This window comes from Aedes aegypti, chromosome 3, assembly GCF_002204515.2.
Source record: "Aedes aegypti strain LVP_AGWG chromosome 3, AaegL5.0 Primary Assembly, whole genome shotgun sequence".
NCBI classification, from domain to species: domain Eukaryota; kingdom Metazoa; phylum Arthropoda; class Insecta; order Diptera; family Culicidae; genus Aedes; species Aedes aegypti.
Window position 1 is genome coordinate 94,648,489 of NC_035109.1, and position 13,006 is coordinate 94,661,494.

At 36.3% G+C, this 13,006-nt stretch overlaps 1 protein-coding gene across 13 annotated transcripts in view; it reads right to left on the reverse strand.

Annotated features, from left to right (window-relative positions):
• LOC5564635 (unconventional myosin-IXa) overlaps positions 1 to 13,006 on the reverse strand; it is a 220,670-nt gene that overhangs the window by 39,578 nt on the left and 168,086 nt on the right. For 9 of the 13 annotated variants that reach the window (XM_021849218.1, XM_021849217.1, XM_021849216.1 and 6 more), the window contains 3 exons: positions 10,520 to 10,954; positions 8,705 to 8,894; positions 8,561 to 8,644 (listed from right to left, as the gene is read on the reverse strand). In XM_021849218.1, the coding sequence (XP_021704910.1) occupies positions 8,561 to 8,644; positions 8,705 to 8,894; positions 10,520 to 10,954 (709 nt within the window). The remainder of the gene's footprint in view (positions 1 to 8,560; positions 8,645 to 8,704; positions 8,895 to 10,519; positions 10,955 to 13,006) is intronic. The other 4 variants (XM_021849214.1, XM_021849213.1, XM_021849220.1 and 1 more) reach the window with 2 other exon arrangements.

A 13,006-nucleotide genomic window follows, 5' to 3' on the forward strand; every position in this document is an offset into this window, starting at 1 on the left:
TTGATTGGACTATGCGAAAGCTATTAAACATATAGTTTCTTAGGCTTTGTCTCCAATCGAATGTAAACGCCAATGGTCCAAAATATATACTTTGTGGGACCAAAATGTATTGAGGTGTCCAAAACAATGAAAAACAATGTTTCACAATTCCATTATTTTATACTTATTTTGGGCTATACATTAACATGTGCATATTTTATCTCAAAGAGGAAACTTTTCTCCAAAATTTAGCATATTCATTGACTCGGTTATGCTTTGCAATAAATTATATGAGACGAAAACCTAAAATCACTTCCTTAAGGGGTCTAAAATCCGACCGTTACCCTAGGAGAATTTACGTATTCTCTGCAGTCTAAGCCGATCAGCAGACAAATTACGTGTTCGTCTGTTTATATTTATGCGCTGCTCAATCCTCTAACGATAACACCGACAGACTTGTTAAAAGATTTTTTCGGAAAAGTTGTTACAACGCTTCGAACATCTCCTGTCAGTGTGACTATTCTCGGAAATCTCTTCAACTTCTGCATTGCACTGTGTTTTAATTCCTCGTTTTCATGCGCTTTTTGAATAGCGCCCTAACCGTTGATTTTAGCGATATAGTTTGTTCGGAGAAGTTTCTTGGTATATTAAGGCGCAACTTTTGACGAAAAAAATTTTGTGATCAATCCACCTAGCAGTGAGATAGAAAAACTATTTTTTCAAAACATTTAGATAGACATATGGTGTCTTCGGCAAAGTTGTAGAATTGGCAATTTGAAACAACTTTGTCGAAGACACAATTTTTCTATCTCTTATACTTTTTGAGATATATGCCGTTGTATGTGAATGACCCCTAAAAATCATATTTTTTATCATAACTTTTTTCCAAGATTTTTAACATTTTTTGTGTTTTCTACAAAGTTGTTTGTCATAGAAAAACCCGTGTTTTTGCTGAACATATCATCACCCTATCTTTTGAAGTAATAAAGTTATTCATGAATTACTCTTTTTTCAAGGGGTAGTTTAGGCCTCTATAACTGGCTTCGGCGCAAAATGGCGCAGACAACTCTTACAAATCATGAAAGTACCTTATCTCCCCTTTTGGCAGTTGATAAAAACTTTTGTCTATAAGCGTCTTTGCATGGGTTTTTACTATCAAACAAATAAGCCTTATTAAAACGAATTCGACTGATAATTCTTTTACTTTAAGAGATAGAGAGGTGCAATGTTCAGCAAAAACACGCATTTTAAGATGTTTAACAACTTTGTAGAAGACATGAAAAATGTTAAAAATCTTGTAAAAGAGTTACGAATTTTTTAACTTATAGTACACAAATTTGTATGAAAAAATATTTTTAAAATCATTTTCGATTATAACTTTTTACTGAAATTTCAAACATTTTTCATGTCTTCTACAAAGTTGTTAAACATCTTGAAACGCGTGTTTTTGCTGAACATTGCACCTCTCTATCTCTTAAAGTAAAAGAATTATCAGTCGAATTAGTTTTAATAAGGCTTATTTGTTTGATAGTAAAAACCCATGCAAAGACGCTTATAGACAAAAGTTTTTATCAACTGCCGAAAGGGAAGATATGGTACTTTCATGATTTGTAAGAGTTGTCTGCGCCATTTTGCGCCGAAGCCAGTTATAGAGGCCTAAACTACCCCTTGAAAAAAGAGTAATTCATGAATAACTTTGTTACTTCAAAAGATAGGGTGATGATATGTTCAGCAAAAACACGGGTTTTTCTATGACAAACAACTTTGTAGAAAACACGAAAAATGTTAAAAATCTTGGAAAAAAGTTATGATAAAAAATATGATTTTTAGGGGTCATTCACATACAACGGCATATATCTCAAAAAGTATAAGAGATAGAAAAATTGTGTCTTCGACAAAGTTGTTTCAAATTGCCAATTCTACAACTTTGCCGAAGACACCATATGTCTATCTAAATGTTTTGAAAAAATAGTTTTTCTATCTCACTGCTAGGTGGATTGATCACAAATTTTTTTTCGTCAAAAGTTGCGCCTTAATATATCAAGAAACTTCTCCGAACAAACTATATCGCTAAAATCAACGGTTAGGGCGCTATTCAAAAAGCGCATGAAAACGAGGAATTAAAACACAGTGCATTGGTCATACTTTATCGAGCACGTGGCCATAATGCTGTTGTACTGTTCTAAATAATAACAGCATCGAATGTTGTTATAGTGTTTCATTTTTTTGTGAAACATTTCAAACGCTCCAGAAGATTCCATTACTTGGAGAGTAGAATTTTCTGCTGAATCTGTAGCTGTTGCTGTTGCAACAGGGAAGACGGACCATCGACTCATAGAATTTCCAAATCGTGGAACAGGAAAGGAGACCAATCATTGTAACCATAAAATTTTGTTTTTAGTATGCTTCAATGAGTCAATATCGCCTTGGAACTTAGGTTGGAATTGACGAAACCCGTTCTGAATTAATGTTTAAATATTAAAGCACAATTCAATTAATATTCGACCGAACTACAATTTGCTTAAAGTTGCACTCGGGGTTCCCTTCAGGGATAGTTTTAGGAAAACTGACAATGCAATTGCAGGAATAGAGTTTTTCGAGAATATTCATAGGGTAGATGTACCAATAGTGGAGGTATTAAGCACTTCATTTAACCGCCTAAATTCAAGAAGCGTAATTAATGTATATGTTAGTGTTCTAACGGGAAGTAACGACGATTGGCTTAAGGCGAAGTAGGCCGTCATTGAAATTTGTACGCGTCGTTGATGATTGTTGCTTATTCATTTTACGATTTCGAATCAAAGAAAATCAGTTGATTTTGCACTGACACAGCTGAAAAAGTATCAGCATACTTTATACATGTTAGCGCGTACAGTGGTACATTTCCAAGTCAATATAAACTACCAAGACTGAGTTTTATCACTTTGAAATGCTAGCTGAAAGTCATCATTGTTGCCAAAACGAATGACGGGCTACTTAGCCTTAATGAGACAAAATATTTCATCGCAGTAATCCACGGCATGTTAGTGAAAAATAATACCTCCACTATTGGTTCACTGTTCCTTTAGTTGCGGTATATTTTTAATTTGTGTTCCTATAGTTGCGGTATCCGTGGTTTTCTTATGGGATCCTCCACTATAGGAACCCTTTACCGCAGTTATTTGTACAAGCAATAACAGTTTTAGCAATTTTAGTGATATTTCATCAGTCTTAAAGCAATTTGAACGCTCTTTTCAACTATTTCGTGTATCAACAAGCCAATACGTCGATTGGTAGTGTCGGTTTTGTGGCTAATTTAATGAAATCAGTGACAACGGCACTACCGCAACTATAGGAACACCCACAACTAAGGGAACACTCACCCTATATTCATCCAGTTCTATTCTTCAGATATCGTCAATATATTTTTAAGCATTACTCCCGGTACTGGGATCCTGCTATTTACAAAATTCAAAAAATTCTGTAATATTTTTTAAGAAATCTTAAGAAAACTTTAAGAAGCGTTCCTGGAATTTTGTGAAAATCTCTTGTGTATCCTATAGGGTTTCTTGGAGAAAATTTCACAAGAATAGCGGATGTAACCAACCCAAGAAAAATACTACAGTAAAACCTCCATGAGTCAATGATCCATGACTCGATACCGACTCATGTAACCATACTACAGTCGACTCTCCACATCTCGATGTTCTACATCTCGATATCTCTCCTTATGTCGATGATTTGATCGGTCCCTTCATCCTGCATACATTTTAACTCTCCATATCTCGATATCCTCCTTATCTCGATATCTCCCTATCTCGATGTGATTTTCGTTCCCGATGTTCTCTCCATATGTCAATATGCCCAACATCAAAGGTTACTAGACTAGATTTTACGGGTTCACAACAATTTGCAAAGATGAAATGACGTCTGTTTGTTTTCAATTTTCCTAGTAACGGAGTGATTTTGAATCTAGTATTCATTAAAAATTTGTTCTATGATCTCGATCGACTGTACGACAGCTGAGGCGCACTGGGCATTAAGCTGGTGACGGAGTCCTTATATGAGACCTGACTATATTCTGTTAACATCCTTGATAACATTCCTAAGGTAACACTAAAACAATTTTTCCTTCCTAGAAATTGCTGGAAGAATCTCGTGCTTTTTTGTGGAATTTAAGAAGATTACTTGGACAAATCTATGAGAGCAATTATTTGGGCATCCCTGCAGAGAAAACTATTGGAAATTACCGAAATTTCAGAAATAAAATCAAAAGAATTTCTAGAGGTAAAAATAAAAGAAGGCGTCACAAAAAATACATATTATAACATGTAGGGTAGATGTACCAATAGTGGAGGTACTAAGCCCTATTGAAGTTCATTTAATCGAGTAAATTCAAGAAGCGTAATTAATGTACATGTTAATGTTGTAACGAAAAGTAACGACCATTGACTTAATGAGAAAAATGATTTCATCGCAGTAATCCACGGCATGTCATCGAAAAATAATACCTCCACTATTGGTACACTGTTCCTTTAGTTGCGGCATATTTTTAATTTGTGTTCCTATAGTTGCGGTATCCGTGGTTTTCTTATGGGATCCTCCACTATAGGAACCCTTTACCGCAGTTATTTGTACAAGCAATAACAGTTTTAGCAATTTTAGTGATATTTCATCAGTTTTAAAGCAATTTGAACGCTCTTTTTGACTATTCCGTGTATCAACAATCCAACACGTCGATTGGCAGTGTCGGTTCTGTGGCTAACGTAATAAAATCAGTGAAAACGGCACTACCGCAACTATAGGAACACCAACAACTAAGGGAACATTTACCCTATTACTGTTTCAAAATAATTTCCCTGATGGGGGCCAAAATTCCCTGAGAATTCCAAGTGTTTACCAGTTTGAATAAAATTCCAGGTAGTAGACACTCTGTCTTGGAGGAGTTAAAGATGAAACGGGCTCAGATAGCCGTAGCGGTAAACGCGCAGCTATTCAGCAAGACCAAGCTGAGGGTCGTGGGTTCGAATCCCGCCGGTCGAGGATCTTTTCGGGTTGGAAATTTTCTCGACTTCCCAGGGCATAGAGTATCTTCGTACCTGCCACACGATATACGCATGCAAAAATGGTCATTGGCACAGTAAGCTCTCAGTTAATAACTGTGGAAGTGCTCATAAGAACACTAAGCTGAGAAGCAGGCTTTGTCCCAGTGGGGACGTAATGCCAGAAAGAAGAGAAGAAGAAGCATGAATAAATTTACTAAGAATATGAAGGAGGATTTCTGAAGATACCATCTAAGACATACACACTTAAACGGTTTCGCCGAGAACCCAATAGCTGATATCTCGGTAATAATTTGACGATTCTCGGTAAAACTTTTACCGAGATCTCGGTAAACGTTTACCGAATCTCGGTAACGTTCGCCGAGATCTCGGCAAAAAATTCGGATTGCCGAAATCTCGGTAAAATAAGTACCGATTTTCGGCGTTAAAATTTACCGAGCTCTCAGCTGTTGGGTTCTCGGCGAAAAATTTTACTGAGGTCGGTGAAATAATTTAAGTGTGTATTATATTATATATTATCATATATATAAAATCCCAGCGTTGTCTGTCTGTCAGTAACGCTTTGAAATGTTTCATCGAAAAGTTTCGTTGAGCACTACAACAGTACATTTTAAGATTAGAACATTACAAGTGCAAATTGTGGAGTACTACAATAGCTCTTTGGCAGAATATTCTGGAGTTTTCTGGAACTTTGTTCATTCCAATTCGTAGAATATTCTCGAACATTTCATCATTATCGTCTGATTTGAAATTTGGTTGGTGATCAAAACGTCAATAAATCAACTTCAAGCAAATTGCAGTTCAGTTGAACTTGAATCGGGTGTGAGTTGAAAATGTGAAACGTTTCTCCAGTTCCATCTCAGGTTCAAAAACGAGTTCGACATATGCAAAAGCAGAATAAACATAAATGAGATGATTGTGCGCCAAATATTCGAGTTTTATTAATTTACATTGAAACCTCCAAGAGTCGATGCTCAATGACTCAATATCGACTCATGGATGCAAGCTTAATACAAAATTTCATGTTTACTGTGATGATTGCTTAAAACATTCCTGTTCCATGACATGGTAGAGTGCAGAACCACTTCGGCACTTCCAAGATTCACTTTGGCATGGGGGGTTTTTCTCAGCCGAATTTTCTGAAATTTTGTAGTAAGAAGCGCTTTAGTACCATACACATTGTACCCAAATATGAGCTCTGTAGCTTTTAAAAATACCCACTGCCGAAGTGAATAAGGTCCGGCTCCCTATTTCTCTGAGTCGACAGTTTTCACAACTGCAATTTTGAAAAATGACAATGAATCTTACTACACTACAGCAGCTATTTGGGAGGATATGCTAGATTTTTTGGTACGATTCTAATCTTCAATTCATAGAATCTCCTGGAACTTTTGAAATATTTCACAACACAAGAAAAACTACAACAGCATATAAGGCTATAATTATTTCAGATTAGAACACTACAGCAGTATTGAGGCCACGTGCTCGATGGAGTATTGCCTGAGCATAAATTTAGGCGATTTTTAGGTATTCAGTATCATGCGATTTGAAAGATTATAGGTAGCTTTTCCCTTTGTCTGTGAACCGTTTCACCAATTCGTTTAACTATTAGTTAAAATTTGACACTTCGATAGTTATTTTCCCTCAAATGGTTAAATTGAACTTTGCGGTCAACCCATTTGAGCTTTGACAGTCGAGTAATTATTTCTGAACAAAGTTGACAGAGGTTTAGTTATTCTCAAATTCTCGGGAGCGGAAAATAACTTTCGAACTGTCAAGTTTAATCATGCTTCAGAGCAGGGTTACTTTCAACCGGAGGGGAAATAACTATCGAGCTGTCAAATTTTAAATAAATGTTAAACGAATCGGTGAAACGGCCCTTAAGATATCGTTGCAACGTGGCTAGCCACGTCGGGTAGGCTAGTATATTATATATTATATGGTCGGTGTTAAGTCAGAGGGGACCAAGTACAAAACTTGGGAAAATTGGATTATTCTCTCATTAGATGCGAAATTACCTTACCTCCGCTTCACTTTGATCAGATTTTAAGAATGCTGTAAACTGCGAGAGATGTGTAACAAATTTACTTTGGATGATTAATTAAAATCGATAAAAGTGTGCAGTCAGAGTGGACCAAGTGCTTATTACCATATCAGCGAAAATGATCAGCGCGCTGAGGAATGTCAAGAAAAGAAAAACATGTCAAGAGATTTGTCAGATTTCTCGACATCGAATGATTCTTCTACTTATCCATCAATAGAAATTTATAAATATTACTTAATTCGATGCATTTCATTTTGATTTTTAACCATTTACCATATTTGGTTGGGTGGTCAGAAATTGCAACAATTTCTGTGCAGACAGAGTGGACCAAGTGTTGAAAAGCGATAAACTGATTGTTTATTGCATATTTTGAGTCAATTTCAGAGTCCGATAGAAGTTTATGGCAGTTCTATGGTGTATGTATGGAATGTCCTATTATCCGCTTATTGGACCAGTATATTTTGGTCGGTATTCGAGATTTTCACTTGGTCCACTCTGACTGAACACATATTTGAAAATTTCTGGCCTTCAATACTCTGACCCTGCAAAACCTTAATTTTCAAGCTATTGTAATGCCACTGATTTCGGTATTGACGATATGGATTATTGAATAATTTACGATACTGGTGTCGAAGGGTCTTGATAATCTGTGTTTCTTAGAGATATGCACCCAGTTTGACCATGCAACCATTGCATGATTGTTATTTTCCTAGAAATTGTTCAGTCAGAGTGAACCAACTCACTGAACGGTGGTCATTAGTTCAATCAGAGTGGACCAAGTACACATAGTCCATCAGAAAATCGTTCTATCAGAGGTTTGCATCATGATTTGTCATGATTATCACTTCACAGTATATTGTTTGAAAGTAACACAAAGATATGTAAAAATATTGAACAAAATTTTGAATGAGTTCAAAAATTACAAAGCGTTAGACTTTAAACCCATTTTTCTCAAAATTTGGAAAATGTCACTTGGTCCACTCTGACTTAACGCCGACCATATAATACTTGGAAGAATTTCTTTATAGCAGATATCCAGCGTGTTGATATATCCTTTGAATGATTTCTGGCGATATAATTAGCAGACGCCTTTTTTTGTGTACTACAAGAAATTTGATAAAAGCTCATCATGACGAAGTTATTACTTTATTCTGAGAAAACAATGTTTGCAAAATGCAAGTATATGATTGATTTCCCATGCACAGCAGTTAATTTTATTTTTGTTCATCATAGGCCTGTGAGGGGTTGGGGGTTAACAATTCCCCTGTGTTCTCTAGCTACGCCCACGAATACTTTTATATTCTATTATTGGCAAATCTCATCGACATTGTATTGTCATGCCTTTGCCATAAATTATAAGATCATAAATTACTAAAGTTGCTTTATCAACATGATTCTGAACCAGCGCCTAGTGTTCCCATCTGTCGGTAGTATTTCAAAACCAGACCTTTTCCACAGCCTATCTAAAATGACTCGCGCATGACAAAATTCTTACCTGCCGGGTGACGGTGGCTTCATCGAACTGGTTCGATATCTTGTTCGGGTTGGACTTGATACACCGGATGAAGAATGGATTTGCCTGCAAAAATTAACCGCAGAGCGTTAGTGTTAGTTAGTTAGTTGATCGTTACTGCCATACCTGATTCAGCGTTTCCATGAGGGCGATCAGCGAGATTTGGAACTGGGCCGTGACGGTGAGTGGCTGTTTGCGAGTTTTGATGGCGGTCTGGTTGTTGGAGAGATTCTGGCCGGCGGAGAGCGTTTTCACCGACTGCAGGTTCTTCAGGCCCTTCTTCGGTCGTTCCCGGGGCCGAAAGGATTTGTTTTTCCTTTTGGGGTGCACGGCGGAAGGGGTGGGAAAGAATAGAACGATATTGGATTAAAATGCTAGGGTGTTAAAAAAGTTTTACCTATCGGTAATCGTATTTTGTAAATTATTTGTAACCGTTCCATTAAATATAATAGATGACGTCAGTATCCATAGAACATTAAGGGCTTGAATAGATTGCAAACCGCCTGTAATTCCATTTTGACTCTTGAATTTATATTTGTAGACGGCCACATGCATTATTTCATGCAAGAAGGTAAGTAACTGTCGGATAAGTAAAAGTTCTCGCGTTTAGCATCTTAAGAGTGTGCATTCATTTATTCCATCGGTGGGGCAAAAGTTCGAATCAAGTGTGTGGTAAAAGGTCGCGGACTGAAACACAAAAATAAATATTGATACTTTTGTATCAAGAACACCTTTTACTTACCGTAAAATGATGTTTGTACAAAAATACACACTAAATTTGGGATACAAATTTAACTCAAAACAGGGTTAATTATAGCAACAGCAGATAGCACTTAATCTTTGCTTATAGTGCTAAATTTTTTTGTTGCATTGTTTCCCACAATTTTATTTTTTTTTTGAGATATAGGTACATTCTAACATTCACATATAAATAATCTAATTCTAAAAGAATTGCTCAAGTACAGTGCATAGGCTGGTTTTAGTGGGTCGTCGTTGGTCAGGGGATCTGTTTGCAAATTTCCCCCTTGTAAAAAACAAAAAAAAAAACATATAAATAACCTCGAACTTGATTTTATTTAACTACAGTTTTTAAGTAGTTTAAAAGATCAATTGTAAATTTAAAAACAATCTTTAAACTATTAGCAATAAAAAAACAACGAGTCTTTGATGTATAGCTTCGAGTGCCTATCAAAATATGCTGAGACCCACTTCATTTTTTTAGCAATACAAAAGGCGGTAAGAATTTTCAATTGTAGGTCATACCTAAAACATTTTAATCCCATACCCAAAAAAAAACTAAAAGGTAGATAAACTTCGTATGAGATACTTTACATAGGATCCAAATTGAAATGAAATCGTGAGAATTATTGTAAGTATACTGCGGATTACGGCGATCGATGTATTCAAATATATTTGCTGTTAATGAACGGTTCTACTAATCTACTGCAATAAATTATGAAATATATTTCAAGGGAATGAAACTGACGTCATCGTAGTCCTTTTGGTTTTAATCAGATACACTAAACGTATTTTACACATTTTTACAATATATAATATTTTTATGACCTTTATTGAACACTATTAACATTTAGTCATGCCAAAGAGCATTAAAATCAATTAATTTACATATGTAGGAAAAAAGGACATATTAGCAGATATACGGCAAAGCTACCAGATTAAAAGCTCACAACAAGCAAGAAGTTAAAAAAAAAAGTTATCATCAGCAACACAGGAAAAGAAAACGAGAGTATTCTGAAGAAAACCGATTCGTTTCGAGTGTCTCAATGGTTGATGTGAGTGGGACTGTGGGGGGAAATGTGAAAATGTCCTCAAACGGAAGCAGCCCAAATCTCTTCGTGTGTGAGATCAGGGCAAAGCGAGTGGTTATGGGCCTTAAGAACTACAAGCAAATGATAATGGACTAAAAACGAAAAATCTTACATCACAATCTGCGAAGCGCGTGCCATCACGTCGTGCGATGATCGCTCGAAGCGGTTCCTTGCGGCCAGCGACGATGACAGGTTCCCACCGTAGCCCAGCTGCTTGCCGCCACCGCCGGAATTCGTTGTCGAGGACTGCTTACTAGCGCTACTACTATTATATACAGAGGACGGGGAGGAGTTCGCCTGGCCGGAAGTTGCCGAACACTCGTAGCTGAGCTTACCGTCCGGGAAGTTTTTGTTGTTGAACGCATAGCTGGACCAGGAGCGTCGGGGTGTCCCCGCGGCCGACGAGTTGGACCCGTAGTTTGACGAGGCGTGTACCGTCCCGGGTCCGACCGATTGCCGGTAGGCGTTTCCGCTTCCGCTGTTCCCGTGGGCATTGCTATTGAGCGCGTTCGAAGTGATATCGTGCATGGCATTACTGATTCGTTTACTTTGGGTAGGGTAAGCCGACGCGCGACCACGAAGGATTTACAGATACGATGACATAGGCCCCCAGTCAGCCAACCACAGCGATAGTAGATGTTTTCGGAAATGGTGTGATTTGGTGGTGGTGATTGGTGCGTTGACGGTCGTGTGTATTTTTTGCGCAAAAATTTTGTTTGTACAATGGGTTCGGACAGGTGTGATGATGAAGATGATTGAAGTTGAAAATAAAGAAAACAAAGTAAAACACATATAAAAGGTATAAGAACAGTGAAATATAGTGAGAATGTGTATAATAAACAGATAATTTCACTCAGGTGAGGGAAAAACACGCACATACATATAAACACAATTAACGGAATGATTTTTTATACACACAAGACAATTCTGAGGCAAAGCTAAGCGATCCTAAATGAAGTGAAACGGTTATCTATTTAAGAATATGATAAATGAGAGTGATTATCAGTGATGATTCCATATTGTTGATTAACTTCTCATTAAATGAGTGAAGAACTAGCCTGATGAGTTAAAATTCACACAAATAAAGTCAAAAAAAAAAATTCTCATTAAATGTCCCTAAAGCATTAACAGACCATGGGAAGAGCGAAAGTTGGAAACATATGAACTAATCAGGTATCGATCGCATATTTTTTTTTAAATGTCGACATAAATCTATGCATGTTGGACAAAAAATAGTTGCTTCCTCAACCCTTAGAAACAAAAAGGTGCTTTTCATTCGTCATATGGTCAATATGAAGACTGGAACGCATAAAAATGGGTCAAATTAATGTGTTTCTATTAAACATGCACTAAACAACTGAAATGCTGCATTTGAAAGTTGAGTGTATATAAAATGGTTGCTATGATGAGTTTTCAGAGCAAACTCTTCAGTTTTCAAAATGACGTCCAAGTAAGAGGAGCAGCGTGTAAAAATTTGGCTCGCGCAGTAAGAGAATCAGACGTTCTGACATGAAACTTATGTGAAGGCGGATTTCGAGCAGGCACAAGCGGCTGCCACCTTTCCTGAAGCAACGTAATAGACCTGTGCTGTTCTGGCCAGTATTGGCGAGCTGCCACTATTGGAAAAGGTAATCGAGAAGTTCGATACAAACACCATAGTTTTGGTTTGTTTTTTTTTTAGGTTTAGGTTTTTTTGGTTTAGGTTATTTTTAGCTCTTATGATAGAATGAGAGCCCTTTTATACACCGGAATGACTGACAGACAAATAACTAATGAAAATGGCCAATGTTTATATTTCAATAATATATTTTGCATTAACCTCGATATAATTAGAAAATAACTACTTCTTGAGAAATTTTCCATACAATCATTATAATTCAGAATAATTTCAAGATTCCTATTGTATCAACGTATTTATTTTGACAAAAAAATTTTGAAAATCGGCCAAAAGTTGTTCTTAGAAAAACTTTTTTATTAAAAATTTCTCCATCATGAAACTTTGTCCCAAACATCTGTTTACTATCAAGATTATATGGTGAAAATTTAAAAAATATTAAAAATGAGGTTTTTGTGTTATTTAAAATTTAAGTTTTATTTTTGAATTTTTCATGAAAATCAATAAAATATTTTTTTAGTGTATATTTTTTTCTAATAGTCGAAACGGTTCACTACAACTTCTTCATAGATCATTTTTCTCTAAAATCAACAGCTTCGAAGTTAGAATTTTACAAATAAGTTGCATGCAAAAAATTTTAAGGCCATTTTCAAAAATTATTCTTGATTCAAAATGATAAATTTTTCTGTGGAAAACACTTATTCTACCATACCAAAAACATGTGCAAAATTTAATCCAAATCGATGACTGTCGAGCACGATTTTTATTTTTTTTCGACTCATTCTGGATGGAATTCGTCATAGATATTGTAGGAATCAGAGCTGACACCGTAGGCCTTCAAGTGCTGATATTACGATTAGATTAGATAGCACACGATATCCAAGAAATGGAATACTGTATAGGGCATCCACAGGTTTTCTGGATACTGAAAGCATTTTTTGTTGGTTATTACACTATTCAATTCGTAGATTTGAAATCCAAATT